The following is a 19,431-nucleotide window of genomic DNA, read 5'->3' as shown; positions in this document are numbered from 1 at the left end:
TTAGGCAATGCCCAAGACTGTTCGATTTTTTAGAGGGACATTCGGACCAGTCTACATGAAAGACAAAAAGGGGGCTGGGGAGCGGCGGAGGCGGGGCCGGGGAACAAGCATGTGGCTCCTGGACAGAAGAAGGGGCGGTGAACGGTGTTACCGGGGCCTTTGGGCGAGCTGAATCTGGACTGTGCGTTAAGCTCTGGGCGCGACAGTGACCTTGTGTTTGGCAAAGAGAATGTCCTTGTTCTGATGAGATGCGTGGGGATTCGTGGTCGCGTCGCCCCACTCTCCCAAGAGAGGTCTGAAGATGGCTGGGGTGGGGGTGGGGGCGGAGGGGACAGGGAGAGGGAGGAAGGCGTGCGATAGATTGGTTAGATGACAGATGGGGGAGAGAGATGACAGACAGTTGATAGAGCAGGTGACCTGGAAGGCCAGCCGCACGGGGTCAGCCGGGCTGTTTGTGCTGCCCTCCGGTCTCCGTTCCAGCCATCCAGTGAGAGATGGAGAAACCTGGGTTCGGGCCATGGTTGTGGGGTGAGGAGAGGACAGAGGTGGGCATGGGACAGGAGGGGGCGTCTTTCTGGAAGAAGCCATGGACTACTTGATTTCATGCCTGACTTCTTCTATTTAAAAAATATTCATTTATTTGAAAGGCAGAACAAGAGGGAGAGAGAGAGAGCGCTCTTCCATCCACTGGTTCAATCTTGGTCTCCCACATGGGTGGCAGGGGCCCAGGTACTGGGGCCATCTTTTGCTGCTTCCCCAGGGGTGTTAGCAGTGAGCTGGATTACAAAGTGGGGCAGCTGGGACTCGAACCGGCACTCCGATACGAGTGCTATGAGATGCCGGCATTGCAGTCCGCTGCCTAACCCGCTGTACTACAGCGCCAGCCCCTCTCCCCTGAGTTCTGCTTGGTTTCCAAGATGGGTCTCACCGCTGGTGGGTAGGGCGCTGTGCCACATTGCACTCTGAGCGTTTGCTGAGCACCTGCTGTGTGCAGGCCCCAGCCAGCGTTGGAGAAACAGCTGGGAACAGGCCAGCCCGGGTCCCGCCTTTGTGGAGCTGGCACCCGGTGGAGGGCGGGTGGACGTGGTGTGTTTGGAGAGGGAGGGAGGACACTGCGGTCTGGGGGGCCAGACAGCACAGGAACCTGAGGGTGTGCACAGGCGTGGGGGTTCGAAGAGCAGAGCAGAGAATGCAGGTGCAGGCTGGCTCGGCCTGGCGGCCGCTCCCCACTCCACACATTTCCCTGTCCCCGCAGTGCAGGGGCTCAGGCCTCGGAGCTCAGTGCTCTCCCCCTCGCCCTTTCTTTCTGAGGTATCAGCAGTTCCCGGAGCCTCCTTCCAAAGCCGCCCCAGGCCGCCCCCTTCTTGCCAAGCCCCCCAGCTCAGCCTTGCCCCCCTCCCCCAGTCCATTCCCACCCCCAGTGCCCAGGGCCATCATTTTAAACATCACTCAGACCATACCGGGAGCCAGTTGCCTTCTGGTGCCTCCTAACTCGCTGCTTTCTTGCCCTGAACCGCCTGGGCTGTGGGCCGTGGGCCGTGGAGCGTGGGGGCCCTCCCCTGCCTAAGCCACGGAGGGCACCACTATCCACCTGGCGGCAGCTTGCGGCATTGCAGCCAGAGCCAAGGCCCTGGAGGAATTGGCCAGTGCTCTGGACACTTCTCTCCCTGGGCACATCCCAGCTTGCAATGCACGTGCGCATCGCGGGGCCAGCAGAGCCCGGCTGGCTGAGGGGACAGGACAGAGGGTGCCCAGGGACGTCCATGGAGCCTGCCTCGTGCGCCTACTAAGGCAGCTTGGGGTGGGGCGGGGTGGAATGATAGGAAGGGGAAGGTTCTGGGGCTGGGGGCTCTGAGCCAGCTGCAAGCCCCAGGAATGGAGGCCAAGGCCTCCTCCTCCGCCAGCACCCACACTCCAGGCCTGGGGACTGCAGGTTGAGGCCCCACTGCTTTCCCAGCCCTGGAGATAGGATGGGGAAGACGCGCACCAGGCCCTGCTACATGGAGGGAGCTCGCTGGAGAGAGAGCAGGCAAAGAAACGAGCTAGACCCACAGGGAGTGAGCGGCGGGCTGCTGCCGCCCAGCCAACACCTGAGGCTGAGGAGGGAGAAGCGTGCTTTGGACAGAGGTAGCAGCGAGAGCAAAGGCACTGGGGTGAGAAGTGTGACATTTGAGGAATTGCGGGGAGACAGTGCTGGAGGCTGGGGTGGGGAGTGGGGGCTTCAGGAGGGCGAGCAAGGCCGTGGGAAACCCTGAACTCCATGCCTAGCTGGTGAGGAGCCCCTGCGCCTTAACTGTTTAATCTTTGATTTGTGGAAGAGTTGCAAAGGTAACGGAATTTGCCTTGTATGCTTCCCCCGGGTTATGGCATCACATACAATCAGAGGACAATGATCAAAGTGACGGCGTTCACGGGGGCGCCATCCTGGTAACCCAACCTCAGGCGTTCTGCAGCCGCTGGGTTTTCTTCCAGGACCCCTCTCCGGGCCAGGATCCCACACTGCATTGCGTCCCCTGTCTCCTCTAACCTAATACAGCGTCTCCCTCAATGCCGTGAGGATCTCCTTGGACAGGACGATGGTGGTGGGGGCAGGGGACACAGCACCGTCCAGGCAGAGGCGACAGTGGCTTAGAGAGGGGAAGGGGACGGAGGTATGAGACAGGCAGGATTGGGACTGCATTTCGGGGTGGCCGCAGGGCAATGGCCCATCAGGCAGCAACGACCAATGTGCTGTTGTGTGCTGGGTGTGGGAATTCAGGGAAGGGCTGAGGGGGCGAGGCTGGGGCGGGGAGGACAGGTGGCCTTGGGCGTGGACTTGAGGGAAGGCGGTCGTGGCTCCCTCAAGACAAGACCACAGTGCTGTTCCCTTCTCTCCTGGTGCCCAACACCCCTGGGTGACAGAGGTGAGCGAGGTGGAGGGTGACAGCAGGCATGGCATGATTGGAAGCCGTCGCTGTGGGGAGCAGTCACGCACTGCCAGGCTAGCAAGGTGCACGCCTTCCTGGGGAGTCTGGGACCTGAGACTGCATTTTCCAAAGATTCCCAGCTGGCGGACCACAGGGGGCTGCCCTCCCCCAACCCTGCGGTCCCCATGGCTGCCCTGGGCGCGCCTTTGGTGCAGGGACCAGGTGCTGTAAACCTGTCGCGGTGATGCAGGCTCACGAAGGGAAACTGGGGACCTGCCCGGAATCCAGCTGTGGGGAGGAGATCTGGGAGGGCGAGTGTGGGTCACGCGGGCCACACCGGCTGTCGCCAAAGCTGTGCACACTTCCGCTTTGCTTCTCTGCCTTCTCTCTGGATCCACTGACCTTGTCACCCTCAGCTCTGGAGCCCGCCCACTGTGGGCTGAGTCAGACTGGGTCTCAATTTCAAATCCCTGGCCTGGGCTGGAGGGAGGTGTCCCAGCCTTTGATCAGCTTTGGCCAGGGGTGGAGTCATTTGGTATGGACAGTGAGGCCTCTAAGAAGAAAGTGATCATGGGTCCCAGGGACAAAGGAGAGAGTGAGCGCTGCCTACACTCCTCCCCTTAGCTCTAACCTCGCTCTTCTCGCTCCAGACACCTGCAGTGGGAGCCGGAGTGTCGGACAGCACTGGGCGAAGCTCCGAGGAGAGAACGGGGGCTTCTCCTTGGAGCGGCACCGTTTAGCACCCAACCAGGCTGCCTCCACCACGCCGCAGAGCGGACCTCGGAGCTCCGCCCCCCAGGCTCCCTCTGCACAAAGGGACACAGCCCAGGCCGCTTCGGCGCAGCGCAGTACACCCCGCGCCACCTCGCCTCCCCGAATCACCCACAGGGACACCCCCTGGACCTCACCCACCCAACAGGACACTCCCAGGGCCTCGTCCACACAGTGGGACACTCCCTGGGCCACCTCTCCCTCAAGAGTCACTCAATGGGATACCCCCAGAGCCTCGGCCACCCGTCAGAGCAACCCTCAACTTTCCTGTTCCCCCAGAGACGGCCAGCGAGAGCATCCCAGCACCTCTGCTGCTCAGGAGGACAACCCCCAAGCTGCCTTTTCTACTTGTGCTTCCTGGCGGGACAACCCCAGGACCTCCTGTGCCCAACGGGACAACCCCAGGACCTCCTGTGCCCAACGGGACAACCCCAGGACCTCCTGTGCCCAACGGGACAACCCCAGGACCTCCTCCCCCAACCGAGCCACTCAACGGGACAACCCCAGGACCTCCTCCCCCAACCGAGCCACTCAACGGGACAACCCCAAGACCTCCTGTGCCCAACGGGACAACCCCAGGACCTCCTCCCCCAACCGAGCCACTCAACGGGACAACCCCAGGACCTCCTCCCCCAACCGAGCCACTCAACGGGACAACCCCTGGACCTCCTGTGCCCAACGGGACAACCCCAGGACCTCCTCCCCCAACCGAGCCACTCAACGGGACAACCCCAGGACCTCCTCCCCCAACCGAGCCACTCAACGGGACAACCCCAGGACTTCCTGTGCCCAACGGGACAACCCCAGGACCTCTTCCTCCCCCAACCGAACCACTCAACGAGACAACCCCAGGACCTCCTGTGCCCAACGGGACAACCCCAGGACTTCCTGTGCCCAACAGGACAACCCAAGGACCTCCTGTGCCCAACGAAACAACCCCAGGGCCTCCTCTCCCAACCAAATGACCCAACGGGACAACCCCAGGGCCTCCTGTGCCCAGCGGGACAGCCCTAAAGCCTCTTGTAGTAGATGGGATAACCTCAGAACTGCTTGTACCCAGAGGAACAACCCACACACTTCTTCCTTCCGGCGGGACAACCCCGGAGCGCCCACTGCTCAGAGTTGCGCCCCGAAGGACCGTCCTGGGCCACCATCTCCGCACCACGCCGCCCAGCGGGGCAACCCCAGGCAGTCCTCTCCCCACCGCACCAACAAAGACATCCCCTGGGCCTCCTTTCCCCTCCGGCCAACTCAGAGTGACGGCCCGCGAACCTCTTCCCCATCCCGCACCAAGCAAAGCGAGGTGCCCTGGGCGTCCATAGCCCTTCGGCCAACTCAAGGTGACAGGTCTCATTCGTCCTCTCCCACCAGGCCAGGCCGAGACCCGCCCACATCCTCCTCTGGCCCCACGCAGCCCAACTCGCCGGCCCGGCTCACACCTTCCTCCCACAGCCCCAGCCAGCACAGCGCCCCCCGGTCCTCTCCTCTGTATCCCCGGGGAGCTCCCCAGATGCCCTCAGAGCCCTCCCAGGCACCCTGTGCTGTGTGCATCGGGCACCGGGATGCGCCTCGAGCCTCGTCGCCACCTCGCTCTCTGCAGCACGACCCCTTCCCCTTCTTCCCAGACCCCCGAGCATCTGAGAGTGACCTGCCTCACCACGAGCCCCCCTACATGCCGCCTGCCGTGTGCATCGGGCACCGCGACGCGCCCCGGGCCTCCTCGCCCCCTCGCCACACCCAGTTCGACCCCTTCCCCTTCCTCCCAGACACATCAGATTCCGAGACTCAGTCTCCCCAGCACGACCCTCCCCAGCTACCCCCACCTGTGTGTATTGGGTACCGCGATGCGCCCCGGGCCTCCTCCCCGCCTCGCCAGGCCCCAGAGCCCTCCCTCCTGTTCCAGGACCTCCCCAGGGCCAGCACCGAGAGCCTTGTGCCCTCCACAGACTCTCTGCACGAGCCCCTCCGGCTCCCCACCCCTGTGTGCATTGGGCACCGGGACGCCCCCTCCTTCTCGTCCCCCCCGCGCCAGGCTCCGGAGCCTTCCCTCTTCTTCCAGGACCCCCCAGGGACGAGCACAGAGAGCCTGGCCCCCTCCACCGACTCCCTGCACGGCTCCTCTCTGCTGCTCCCCCACGTGTGCATCGGCCATCGCGACGCCCCTCGAGCCTCATCCCCGCCCCGCCACCCCCCCAGTGACCTGGTGCTGCTGGCGCCCTCGCCTCCGCCGGGCAGCTCGGGTGGCTCCCGGGGCTCGGTGCCCCCTGGGGAGACCAGGCACAACTTGGAGAGGGAGGAGTACACCGTGCTGGCCGACCTGCCCCCGCCCAGGAGGCTGGCCCAGAGGGAGCCGGGACCCCAGGCGCAGGGCAGCAACGGGGGCCGCACCCACAGCCCTGGCCGTGCAGAGGTGGAGCGCCTCTTCCGGCAAGAGCGCAGGTGAGCCCAGGGCGGGGGCAGCCAGGTGGGCTGGGGGGAAGGCGTGGCCACGGGACAGGTGCAAGGCTGCCAGAAGAAAGGGATCCCACCCCCCTACCCTGCCACTCAGCCAGCTGTGTGGCCTCAGAGCAGTCACTTCAACCCTGATTCTGCAGTGTGTTGAGGAGTGATAGGGTAGACGGCCTGGCGGTCAAGAGCAGATTGGCGTCGGGCACGTTGGGTTCAAGATCTGGGCCAGACCCACCCCTTACTTGATGAGCTGGCAAAGTGATTTCACCGGCCTGAGCTTCAGTTTCCTTGTCTGTGAAATGGGAGAGAAAGTGCACTTATTAAGTGGGCTTGAACTCCAAACCCTTGGATCCAGAGGCACGAGCTATTTGTGCCTTTTTCCCCCTCTTCTTGAATAAGGGAGAAGGTGCCCGCCCATGGTACTTTTCTGTCTGAAGTAAGAAAACTCACAGGTCCCCATGCATTTCAGAAAAGAGAGAGCGCAACCTACTTTTATTTATTTCATTTAGTTGAAAGGCAGAGAGACCATCTGCTGGTTCAGTCCCCAAACGCCCACAAGCAGCTGGGGCTGGGCCGGGACCAAGCCAGGAGCCAGGGACTCAGTCTGGGTCTCCACACCGGGGGGCAGGGACCCAACTACTTGAGCCTGCACCTGCTGCCCCACCCGGGCGTGCAGCAGCAGGAAGCTGGAGTGGGGGTGCAGCTGGGACTTGAGCCCAGGCACTCTGATCAGGGACAGTGGTGTCGCAACCACTGCGCCAAAATGCTCACCCCAGAGGCGTTGACGTAAGGCATATGGCCAGAGCCATGTTTTTAAAGTAAAGGAAAGTTTGCTTTCCTGGGCCAAGACGCCCTCCCTCCCACCCCGGGGCGCAGGTGTCCTGCGAGCTTCCCTGGTCAGCCCCACCAGGCCTCGCTGGGGGCGGGGATGTCTCTGCCTACTCTGGTCGCGATTCCCCACGATGGTTCCAACCCTGGAGCTTTCAAGAACCAGAGAGGTCAAGAGGACAGACAGCAAGTAGCCTGGAGTCTGTGAACCGCCCGTGTCTGCTTCCAGTTCTCGCACGCTGCAGAGCCATCACTGCGGCCTGTGGTTAGGGCTGTCCGTCCTCCTACAGAGGCGCACGGTGTTTCAGTTCGGAACTCCGTCTCTTGGCCGCCGCGGCGCTGCCTCTCTCAGATCTGAATCTGCACGAGGAGCTCCATCTCTCCGTCTTCCCGGGTCCTTTCCAGCAAAATGGATCCATTGCAAGTCCATGGGACGACCCTCGTGGTCTGCAGCATGCCTGTCATTCTTTCACTGGCCTCTTTTTTACTTTTTGAAAGATTTATTTACTTGAAAAGCAGAGTTACAGAGAGCAGGAGAGGAGAGCAGAGGAGAGAGAGAGAGAGAGAGAGAGAATCTTCCATTGGCTGGTTTACTCCCTAAATGGCCACAATGACCAGGGCTGGGCCAGGCTGAAACCAGGAGCCTGGAATGCAATCGGGGTCTCCCACGTGGGTGCAGGAGCCCAAGGACTTGGCCCGTCCTCTGCTACCTTCCCCGGTGCATTAGCAGGGAGCTGGATTGGAAGTGGAGCAGCCAGGACTCAACGAGCATCTAGGTGGGACGCAGGCATTACAAGTGGCCGCTTAATCCTCTACGCCATGGTGCCGGCCTCTCTCTGTTTCTCTCTCTGTCTGTCTGTCTGTCTCTCTCTCTCTAATACACAACTTTTAAGAGCAGTTTTAGGTTCACAGCAAAATCAAGCAGAAAGTAGGGAGAGTTGCCATGTACTCTTCACCGCAAAAAAACGGAGGGGACGGGCGCCCCGATCCAGGGCCCACCGTCTCCAGCGAGCTCGCTCTACGGGGCGCGCGCTCTGTGGGTTTGGGTGACGCTGCGCGGGGGTAGCCGGCACCGCAGCATCCTGCCTTGTGGCTTCACCACCCGCCGAGTCCTCCGCATCCTTGGCCTTCGAGTACCACTTTTGGCCTGCACACTTTCATCCGATAGGATAGATAACTCAGCTGGACGGCGGGATCTTATCACGGTCATTCTGGTATCTCCGCCCCCCATCCCGCCCACAACTTTCAGAGAGATAAAGGCCTTGACTACAAACTAGGTATATGTGTGCACTTTGACTAAGCGCTCTCTTCACAAATCACTTCTGTGCGTCTTCCACTCTCTGAAGCGGAGAATTTGCCTTTCCATCAGGTGTTGTGCTGAGCAGATCATTTTCTTCCTGTTATGTCATTCTTCCCAAGTAGACAGCCATGCATATCCTGAAGATGAGATTTCTTTTTTTTTTTTTTAAGGTTTATTTATTTGAAAAGCGGAGTGGGAGAGGGCAGGGAGAGGGGACCGAGAGAGAGAGACAGAGATCTTTCATCCACTGGTTCACTTCCCAAATGACCTCGATGGCTGGGTTGGGCCAGGCTGAAGCCAGGAGCCAGGAACTCCATCCAGGTCTCCCACATGGGTGCAGGGGCCCAAGGACTTGGGCCCTCCTCTGCTGCTTCCCCTGGAAGGGAAGTGGAGCAGCCAGGACTTGAGCTGGTGCCTATACGGGATGCCGGCCCTGTAGGCAGAGGCTTAACCCATTATACCACAGCGAGGAAGAAATTTCTAGAACTGTTTGAGCATCTGTGTAGGAGTCAGACCGGAGCTTCTGACTTTCTCATCCTGGGGGTGGGCTTTGTGTCCATGCGGTGTTGTGAGCCTGGAGCCCTTTTCTTAAAGGGTTAGCATCCCCTCCTCAAAGCGCCGGGGACCTTGGTTTTTCCATGGATGCCTTTGGAATCTCTTATCTTAGCATCACGCAGGCATTCTGTGGCCTCTTGAATTCAAAACATGCTCTTGTGGTCTGCTGCACTCATGGCTTTGGGCCTTCAAGGGCCCATCTAAGCTTCTGCAGTCTGCGTGTTTGCTTTGTCATCTTTGGTGTGGCCAGGCCAGCCCTCCTGAACAGCGGGTCTGGGGGGACGCTGTTGCTTTGGTAACAGAGAAGCCGGGTCATCGGGGTCCCAGGCCCCCGCTGCTGTGTCTGCATTCCATGCGGGAGGAAGCAAGGCGAGCTCCTGTAAGAAACAGAGCATGTGCAGCCCCCCCCCCCCCCACGTTCCCCACCGCGGGGTTGGACTTCTCCAAAGTTAGATTAGAATCTGAGAAGGTCCGTGGTGACCCCCCCGCAGCTCCGACCCCCAGACCCCCAGGCCCGCAGCGCAGGTCCAGTGCCCGGAGCTGCGCGTGGGCCCCCCTGGGCCCCCCGGGCTGGCTTTTTCACATCTCTCCTTCCGAGCTCCAGCTGTCAGTTCGGATGAAGCCAGGATCTCAAACAGCACCGAGACAAGTGCTCCTGGGCTGTGAACCCTTCCCCACGGCGGGGAGGGGCGAGCTGGGGTCTGTTTGGCCCTCCTCCCTCACAGAGATAGCTCGTTAACCATTCATAACCACGGCTACAGTTAGTAAGCGAGAAAACAGGAACCGGAGGCCTTCTGCCCAGGTTAGAGGCCGTCTCTGTGGGATGTGGCAACAACCCCAGACGTCCGGGCGGCTTAGCCGTGACCTGGGCCGGGAGAGTTGGGCGGGGGGCTGTCTTCCTTCTGATCTCCCTGAGAGCTCTTTTGCCAAACACTAGGATGGCTAGAAGTTTCCCATGCTCAGTGCTGCGATTCTCTTAGTGGGCACTGGGGGAGGGGGAGAACGTGGGCCTGAGATCCCAGACGGACAGGAAGGACAGGAAGAGGGCAGCTGGGACCACACCGCTCCTCACCACCTGTCCCTGCCGCACGGGCTGTGGGGATGAGACGAGGCCACACACGCGAGTGCTTGGTACCTGCAGCTTAGAGGAGCTCAGTACGTGCGGGCCCCCAGGCGATGGTGTGCCCAGTACCTGGTACACAGTAGGTGCTCAATAAATCTCACTTCCCACAAAGCTCAGCCTGGCCTTCTTCTGGGGTGGTAGGTGGCAGGAAGTGCTGAGCGATTCGGGGCCACCGTGGCCGGGACTGCATCCTCACAGCCGCGCCAGGAGGCAGCAGAGGCTGCTACTCGCCATCTCCATTTCACAGAAGGGGAAACTGAGGCCCTCAGACGATCAGCTCTCACTCGGGGCCCTGGATCCCCCACAGCTCCTCGCAGCGTGGGTGGGAGTGGAGGGACTGGGGTGCTGGCAGTGGCACGGTCCCAGGGTCCTCAGAGGAGCGGCTTCCTTTGCTCCTAGGAAGTCCGAGGCTCCGGGGGCCTTCCAGACTCGAGACGAGGGACGGTCACAGCGGCCCGGCCAAGGTCAGAGTCAGCTACTTCGAAGACAGTCCAGCCCTACCCCCAGCAGGCAGGTGAGCACAGCCAGCCGCCCCGGCCCTGCACCCCTACGGGACAGCCATGGTTTCCCATGTTCTCAGGTACTGGGCAGGGAGGTCCTCCATGACAGGGCCAGAGCCCCCGCCCTGGCTTCCAGCTCTCCCCCCCCCCCCGGGGGCCAGCAGCTCTTGGCAGAATGTTCTCTCTAAAGAAACCCGCAGGGCGCAAGGCCCGCCCCCGAGGGACCGGGTGCTGGCGTGGAAATTCTGGCACCTGATAGCCCAGGTTGGGATCGATATCTCGGGGTGGGGGGGCAGAAAGTGAGCTGCTCTCTGCAGATCTCTTTCTAGAACTGAGGGAAATGGTGAGAGGGAGGACGTGACCCTGGACAGGAGAGCTGAAGACCCCACGTGCTTGTCCACCTGCTCTGGCCCAGGCTGCGGAGGACATGGCCACATCCTTCCCAGGACCCTAGGGCGGACAGCGGCCACCCAGCCGGGGCCCGGAGCCTTACCCATCCCTCACCTCATCCCCAGGCGGCCAAGCTCCCTGCCAAGCAAGCAGACCCGGCCCGGCGGAGCAGGACACAGCCCTCTCGTCCCCGGAGTCCCGAGAGACGGCCCGAGGGGGACCGGCGGCTCCAGGGGACCTCGCCACCTCCCAGGACAGCAGCCAGGCCCTCGGAGAGGGAGCCGCGGTCAGGGGGTGGCCGGGCAGGCTCCCGAGAGCCTCCCACAGGGTGGCAGGGTCAGGGGGAGGTGCCAGGGGCCCAGGGCCCTCGCGGACGCCCGGAGAGGAGCTGGAGCACCCAGGAAGAGGGCCTGGGCCCCGAGGCCCGGCAAGAACTTGGGGAGTTCAGCCCTGGGGCCGGCAGAGCCCCAGAGGGAATGTGGGGGGGTCCACCCGGCGCCAGCTGGGGACAGACAGAGGCCTGGGAGGAGGCCCCTGAGGAGCCAGCCCAGAGGGGCTGGGGCAGCCTGCAGGAGCTGTCTGGACCTGGTCAGCCCAGGAGCCCCCCAGAGATGCCCTGGGTAGGCCCAGCAGGGTCCTCGCCGCCCCTCGCCTCTGCCCCAGGCTGGGGGGCTGAGGGAGCTTGCCCACACCCACATCACCCCGAGCTCGACTGGAGGGACCTGCTGGGCCTCCTGCGGGCCCCCGGGGACGGAGCCTGGGCCCGCCTCCCACAGCTGGACTGGGAAGGCCTCCTGCAGCTCCTGCAGGCCCGGCTGCCCCACAAGGACCCAGAGGGCCACTCGGGTGACCCGGCCAAGGCCCCAGGCCCAGAGCTGGGTCCTCCAGGCCCAAAGGACGCCCCGGAGCAGGAGCCCCCCGGGCAGCCTGAAGGGTGGGCCGAGGCCACCGTTGTCAATGGACATAGCCCCGGGCAGCGGCCCCAGAGCCCGACCCAGCCGCCCGGCCCTGCCTGCACCTCCACCCAGTGGCCAAAGACTAAAGTGACAAGTGGACCGGAGAGCTCTGTGGCGGCTGATCTGGAACACCTGGGCCCGCTGCGGGGCAGGAGCGACCCGGACAGGCCCAGCTCGCCCGCACCGGAGGTGAGTCGCTCCCCGGTCCCCAGGGGCAGCCAGAGTCGGCCCGGCCCACACAAGTCCCCTCTGAGAGGTCCCCCCATGCGGTAACCTCAGCTCTCGCACCCGTGCCGGGGCTCAGAGCAGACCCCCCTGCTGACCAAGCCTGGCCTGGCCGCCAGACTGAACAGGGCTGATTATGGCCTGTGCTTCTACGAGCACTTCCTGTGGCCACGCCTCCGTCGGAATGTCTGTGTACTCACCCCACTTAGTCTCCATGGCAACCCGAGGAGACAGGCACTCCTTACTCATGGAGACACCTGCCCAGGATGCCACAGGCAGCGAGGCTGGGCAGGGCCGGAACCCGGCTCTGCTCGGTGCAGGTCACCGAGGCCTCACGCCAGACGCTCTGGCCGGGGCCTTCTCCCCGCTGGCCCCACCACACCTGGCTTGTGCTGTGTCTGCTGGCTGGCACCTGACCCTGCCCGGGACCACGGCCAGCATGGGCACGTCCCCTCCCTCCCCTGTATTCCAAGTTCCCAAGCCCAGGGCGGCCTCACCGACCCTGCTCCGGCCCCTCCTCTCGGACATGGGGAAGACGGGGCAGCCATGGGGCAGCGATGCCCACTGGCCCGAGCCAGGACAGCTGCATCACGGAGGGCCTGTGTCAGGCACACAGCAGGTGCTGGCTGAGTCCCTTCCCCTGCCTCAGGGGCCCTGCGGTGCCGCCCGCAGCCCAGGGGATTTTTCTGGGGCTGGGTGGCAGGTGTGGACAGCCTTTTAGCTCAGCAGGAGCACAGCGCCTGGTTTTGGACACCGGGCCCCTCTCGGCCCCAGTTTCTCTGTGTAAAACGGGACCAGCTGCTTCCCTTAGAGCGATGCTGTGGGGGCTGCGCTCGCTCATCCAAATCCTCCTCTCTTTGGTGCACAGTCTGGTGCCGCCGCCTCCAGGGATGACGCAGGCTCGCAGGCATCGGCGCTAACTGTGTGCCAGCTCTGGGCACGGAGCCCTAGGTGCTTCGTCCCGTGTGCCTCAGTCGTCCCCATTTACAGATGAGAAAACTGAGGTGCGGACTTGTTAGGCATACGCTGGGAGAAGTGAGGTCAGTGTCCACGCTGTACCTGCGCTTTTAAAAAAAATTATTTATTTATTTGAGAGGTAGAGTTACAGACAGTGAGAGGGAGAGACTGGGAGAAAGGTCTTCCATCTGTGGTTCACTCCCCAAATGGCTGCAACGGCCGGAGTTGTGCCAATCCAAAGCCAGGAGCCAGGAGCTTTTTCTGGGTCTCCCACATGGATACAGATGCCCAAGCTCTTGGGCCATCCTCTACTGCTTTCCCAGACCATAGCAGAGAGCCAGATCGGAAGTGGAGCAGCTGGGACTCGAACCGGCGCCTATATGGGATGTGGCCCTGCAGGCAGAGGATTAACTCATGCGCCACAGCGCCAGCCCCCGTACCCACACTTCCTCACCACCACAGGGACACTCACCAGCGGGAGTCCTTCCCTGCCAAGGCCCGGGGGTCTCTGGGAGGCTGGGAGATGGTGACAGGCGGGGGACCGGAGGCAGAAGCGCCAGGTCCTCGAGGGCATTTCAGAGCAAAGGTGAAGCAGAGGCCTGGGCCGGGTCCTGCCGGGGCTGCAGCTGCTCCTGGCATGGCCCTCAAGGCCTCCTCCCCTGCCCTCCACCCCAGAGTCGCCCTGTTCGGGCTGCAGGCCCTGCGTGCACGCCTCCCTGTCTTTGCACATGCTGTTCCCACTGGGTAGGATGCTCTTTCCTTCTTCACCTGCCGAACGCCTGTGTGTCGTTCAAGCCGCAGTCGGCTGTCCTGAGAAGCCTTCCCTGCATACGCGCCCCGCCCCCAGGCTGGCAGTGCCCGCCCCCGCCCCCTCCCCCTCCCCAGGCTTGGCGGTTTTGCTCCCCGCCATCTGTCACACTGGGCTGCCATTTCCCTGTAAGAAACATGAGCGCCATGGGGGCGGGGTTGTGCCTGTACCTCTGCCTTCCCAGGCCCTGACCTAAAGAGCTGGGCTTCGCTCTGTGGGGGGGTGGATTTCTGAGCACATGTGGGCAGCAGAGGGGAACTGGACGGGTCAGTGGGTAGATGAGGGGTGAGTGGATGATGGGCAGACAGTGGGTGCTGGGCGGATGGTAACTGACGCCGGTGGGATGGATAAGGGCTGGGTGGACGATGGATGGAGGCACACATGGCGATGAATGCGTGGTGGGTGGCTGGCGGGTGTTGCTTAGCGGATGGATGAGGCTGGGAATGACTGGCCGGATGGACGTTGCCTGGCTGCACACGTCGGGTGCTGGCCGGTGAATGAATGTTGGATGCGTTGATGGAGGTTGGATGATGGCTGGATGGTGACTGAGTGGGAGATGGGCATATGCGTGCATGAATGACAGTGGATGTGGGGATAGGAGAGGGTGGGTGGTGTGGAATGGACACAGCTGGTTGGGTGGACGTGAGAATCTACGGATGTTAGATGTGGATCTGGGTGCTAGAGAGGTGCTGGATCGATGGGTGACAGCTGGGCCAATGAGGAGGCGGGTGGAAGGGTGGACTCCCAGGGGATAACCTGGGCTAAGCTATGTTCTTTCCATCTCCAGTTCCAGCCCGAAGAGCCTGAGGAGTCAGAACCAAGCAGAGGCCGAGGCTCGCTGACCGACCAGGAGCAGGCAGACTCGGTAGTGGGGTCACGGGCATGGGCGCACAGATCGGGAGTGGGGAGGGAAATGAGGCCGGGGCGGGGGGCTGAGTCGCACCACGGCTGGCTGTGCCTCGGGGTCATCTGTGTGCACGGTGGGGCCGTGGAGGAGCTGCTCCGCACGGCAGCCCTGTCTCTGGCCTGGGGACCGAGCGGACCGGCCTGGGGTCAGAAGCCCGGCGCTCTGCTGCCTTTCCCCGGGCGAACTGCAGTCCAGCCGTGATGGGCTCCGGGAACAAGGTCCTCCCAGTTCTCCAGGGCCGGGCCCGGCTGAGAGAGGGGCCAGGGGCTTCCTGGAGCTGGAGGCAGAGAAGCGCTGGGGCTGAGGGTCTCCAGGGACCCCAGGCAAGAGCGATGTGTGCAGGGGAGGGGGCCCCCTGAGGCCACAGGAGGCCTGGCTGTGGCTGGAGCCCAGGCTCTGCCCCACCCTCCCACCACCTGCCAAACAGACTGTTCCCATCAGCCTGAGCCTCCGGGGGTGAGGTCAGCGCCCAGCCAGCACAGCGGGACAGCGGGCGGCGGGGGTGGGGACAGTGGACAAGCCACGCTGTTTCCCTCCCTGCCGCTCCCCCAGCTGCCTCCAGAGAAGCCGGGGCGACAGCAGAGCCTCTGCGCGGTGGAGGGGAGCCCCCCAGTCTGGCCCTGTTGCTAGTCAGAGCTGGGGAGATTCCACCCGACCCCTCACTGTGCAGATGGGGACAGGGAGACAGGGCAGCCACCCATGCCACACGGCCAGCCGGAGGCTGGACTCAGAACAGAGCCCAGGGCCAGTGCGCTCCCTGCAGGCCCCCACATCCCCCACCCCCGCCCAGGCTGCTGCCTCACTCTGCCTGACCTCCTGCTGGGCCTCTCAGCAGGGCGGTGCTCTGACGCTGGCTGAGCCAGTTTTCCCATCTGTGAAATGGGGAGGCCACCGGGCACTCCCAGGCCTCCTGGGGGCTCTGACAACTTCGTGCCTCCTTCCTTTGGGGCTGTTTCTTCCGACTTCCTGGAGCCAGGGTCTTGGGAACAAAGAGGAAGCAGCAATATGGGGCCTGCTCTTGTCTCCATGAAAGGGGCCTGTCCCAGCAACACGGAACACCTCTGGGCCTGCTCCCGGGCAGTGTCCCTCGTTCACGCACTCCCTGACGAGGGGCCTTGGTGAGCCCTCCTGTGTGCCTGGGCGGGTGTGGGAGGCGAGCCAAGGTCCCCGTGGAGCTCAGTCTAGGGACACGGCTCCATGCTGCGTGGCCAGGGCTGTGATGGGGACGCTGTCTCGCCTCCCCTGCCCCCAGAGCCCTGTGGCCCTGTGCTGTCCCACGTGGTGTGGGCAGCCCCTCTGCCTCGCCAGGGCCTTGGTTTTCCAGGCAAGGAAGTCTGTAAAGGGAGGGCATCTGGGGGCCCTGTGGGGGGGTGGGCGGGGGGCTGCGGAAGTCTGGGATCCATTCCTTTCCCTTGGCCTGCAGTCACTAGCCCACCGCCCTGGAGGCCGGGCAGGTGACCGGGTGAGAAGAGCAGGGCGGGGCTGGGGACACTTGTGTGACCCCTGGGCTCCAGATGGGCCTAGAGGGGCTTCTGCGTCCTTAGTTCACGAGAAATGGGAAGTCTGTACTTAGGCGTGAAATCCTGGCTCATTTCGCATTGGAACCAAACGCACTCTGCACTGCCTACCCACTGGCACAGGGCATGAGGCACAGGTCCCCCAGGGTGCTGAGCCCAGGCGGCTTATCAGTCAAACACACGCTAGTATGAACGAGTTAATAAGGCCGTTTTAATTTTTTTCAAGTTTTTTTTTTTTAAGATTTATTTATTTATTCGAAAGTCACAGTTACACAGAGAGAGGAGAGGCAAAGAGAGAGAGGTCTTCCGTCTGATGGTTCACTCCCCATTTGGCCACAATGCCCAGAGCTGCGCCGATCTGAAGCCAGGAGCCAGGAGCTTCTTCCAGGTCTCCCATGTGGGTGCAGGGGCCCAAGGAATTGGACCATCTTCCACTGCTTTCCCAGGCCATAGCAGAGAGCTGGATGGGAAGTGGAGCAGCTGGGTCTCGAACCGGCGCCCATATGGGATGTTGGCCCTTCAGGCCAGGGCGTTAACCCACTGCACCACAGCACTGGTCCCTCAAGAAGATTTTTGTAATTTGTTTGAAAGGCAGAGTGACAGAGAGAGAGGGAGAGACACAGACTGAAAGAGATAACTTCCATTCACTGAGTCACTCCTCAGCTGCCAGGGCTGGGCTGGGCTGAAGCCAGGAGCCAGGAACTCCATCCGGGTCTCCCACATGGGTGCAGGGGCCCAAGCACTCGGGCCATCTTCTGCTGCCTGCCAAGCGCATTAGCAGGGAGCTGGATGGGAAGTGGAGCAGCCAGGACTTGAACCGGTGAGATGACCAACTGTGCCACAGTGCTGGCCCCAACAAGGTCTTTTCTTGGCAGCTGCGGGAGGGGAGAAAGATGGGAACCCTGGGCCTTTGCGGTGGGCAGGGGAGGCTGTGGCCAGGGATGCCTCTGGCCAAATAGACCCGGGGCCAACACTGGACCCTGTTTGACAGGCAGACGAGAGGCCAGCAGAGGGCAAGGCTGGGAGCGCCCTCAAGGGCCGACTGGTGACCACATGGCGGATGCCCGGGGACCGGCCCACGCTGTTCAATCCGTTCCTGCTGTCTCTGGGGGTCCTCAGGTGGCAAAGGGTAGGCTGGCTCTAGCAGGGACCGGAGAGGGAGGGGGGCAGGGGTGGCTTGGACAAAGAAGGCAGTGTGGGGGCTGAGGAGGAGGCATGCTGCCCCCCCACGGAGGGAGAGGTGGAGGCGGAGCGCCTGGGCTCGCAGGGGTGAGGGGTGACTGAGTCATCTGCGGGAGCCAAAGCTCCCAGTCAGCAGCTTCTCACCAGCCCTGGCCGAGGGGAGCCAGGTGGGGGGAAGGAGGCCTGCAAGGGACTCTGGGATTGCGAAGGCCTGAGCCAGTTGCACAAACATCTGGCGTGACGTAACCACCCCTGCCTGTGTCTGGGGCTCCTCCAGGGCAGGGCGGGGAGGCAGCTGCGACCTGCCCCCTCCTGCCCCCCTGCACAGCTGGAGAAGTGGCCTCGCCCTCTCGGGGGCTACAGGCTGGCCGGTGGAGTCCGCGACAGGCCGACTCTGCTCACTACTCAGTGGGCCTAGCACTGGCCCGGACACCCCAGAGGCAGCACACCCATTGCACAGAAGCAGGGAGTGAGGCCTAGGGAGGTGAGCCAACTGGCCTGGGCCGCACTGCTCCCGCTCGGGGGGTGAGGAGCTGCTCTGCCTCCTTCCCGGAGGGGAGAAGGGGTGCAGTCAGATCCCCTGCGCCACCTCTGTTGGGAAGACCGTCGGCGCTCAGGGATTTGGGAAACACAGGGATCGGGGGACCTCACTCAAACAGGAACATGCTCACCCGCTCCCCACTTCCTGCGGGACCTGATCCATCTAAGGAGAGGTCACGGGCACACAGCAGGTCTGGCAGGAGGGGACAGGGAAGTCCTGAGTGGGGAGAAGGGGGAGGGAGGTGGAGGCAAGCTATGGGATGACGATGATGATGGTAACCAGCCATTTTTTAAAAAAAAATTTCTTATTTATTTGAAAAGCAGTGTGACAGAGAGAGGGAGACACAGGGAGAGATCTTCCATCCACTCGTTCTCTCCCCAGGTGACTGTAACAGCCAGGTCTGGACCAGGCTAACGCCAGGAGCCAGGAACTCCATCCTGGTCTTCCATGTGGGTGCAGGGACCCAAGTACTTATGCCATCACCCACTGGGTTCCCAGGTGCATCAGCAGGGAGCTGGATAGGATGTGAAGCAGCTGGGACTTGAACTGGTGGTCCTCTGTGGATGTGAGCGTCACAAGTGGAGGCCATGAGGCTGGCCCCCAGCCAGCAACTACTGTGCACCTGCTGTATGCCCAGCATCGTGCTCAGTGCATGGCCTGCCTGACTGAATGTGGTCCCCAGCAACAGGCACCGTTAGATCCAGTGTCCATGGTGCAGGTGCAGAAATGAAGCTCAGAGGTAACATCTCATTCTGGGTCACACAGGGGACAAGGGACAGAGCTAAGATTCAAACTGTGTGCTGGCTGAACTCAGAGCCAAGTGTTTACAAACCTGCCCACCCACCCTACATGTACCCTGGTCTCCCTGAGCCTCCTCGCAGCCCCTGGAGTCTTCAGGGAGTGTTCCCATTAGACAGATGGGACAAGTGAGGCTTGGGGCATCTGCACCGGTCCCTGGTGCGGGAATGAGGAAGATGGCGAGTTGGAGATGTTCCTGAGGGCAGCAGCAAACACCTGTGGGGCTGACGTAGTGAAACTGGTCTCAGCCGAGGACTGGGCTGGCACTGGCTAACCCCAGCAGGGTCCCGGCCACTTTAACAGCTCACTTCTGAAGCCGTGCCCTGTCCATCCTGGGTGCTGCCCTCGCGCGTGCATTCCTTCTCCTGTCCAGTGTTTCCTGAGCGTGTACTGGGCTGGCCTTCGAGATAAAAACCATTCCATGCCTGCCCACAGGAGCACAGGCGGGGTCGCTAACGTGGAACTGCTCAGAACACAATGTGGCTTTAGTGCGGCGCGTGGGGAGTGGGGGAATGAACAAACACAGGCACCGTGCAAGGCGTCAGGTGCAGGAGCGCTGGCTGAGGAGCTCCTAAGCGCGCTTCCTCTGGACTCCGAACCGAAGGCAAGCAAGCATTTGGAGGAGGAAGGGGGAAGAAGGGGAGAGGGAGAGAGCCAGTGTTCTGGGGTACCGAGAACGAGAAGTGCCCCGGGCCCGGCAGGCAGGCAGGGCGAGGGAC

At 62.5% G+C, this 19,431-nt stretch overlaps 1 protein-coding gene across 1 annotated transcript in view; it reads left to right on the top strand.

The window, feature by feature from the left end:
• The window catches only part of LOC133767481 (TRIO and F-actin-binding protein-like), a 30,341-nt gene extending 12,550 nt beyond the window's left edge, over positions 1–17,791 (top strand). The window contains exons 5-10 of the mRNA XM_062201883.1: positions 3,557–6,116; positions 10,331–10,445; positions 10,947–11,966; positions 14,555–14,632; positions 17,183–17,320; positions 17,702–17,791. Coding sequence (XP_062057867.1) covers positions 3,557–6,116; positions 10,331–10,445; positions 10,947–11,966; positions 14,555–14,632; positions 17,183–17,320; positions 17,702–17,791 — 4,001 coding nt within the window. The remainder of the gene's footprint in view (positions 1–3,556; positions 6,117–10,330; positions 10,446–10,946; positions 11,967–14,554; positions 14,633–17,182; positions 17,321–17,701) is intronic.
• Positions 17,792–19,431: the final 1,640 nt, after the last annotated feature.

This window comes from Lepus europaeus, chromosome 10, assembly GCF_033115175.1.
Source record: "Lepus europaeus isolate LE1 chromosome 10, mLepTim1.pri, whole genome shotgun sequence".
Lineage (NCBI taxonomy): Eukaryota > Metazoa > Chordata > Mammalia > Lagomorpha > Leporidae > Lepus > Lepus europaeus.
Note: the sequence above shows the minus strand (reverse complement) of the source record. Positions and strands in the feature narration are given on the sequence as shown.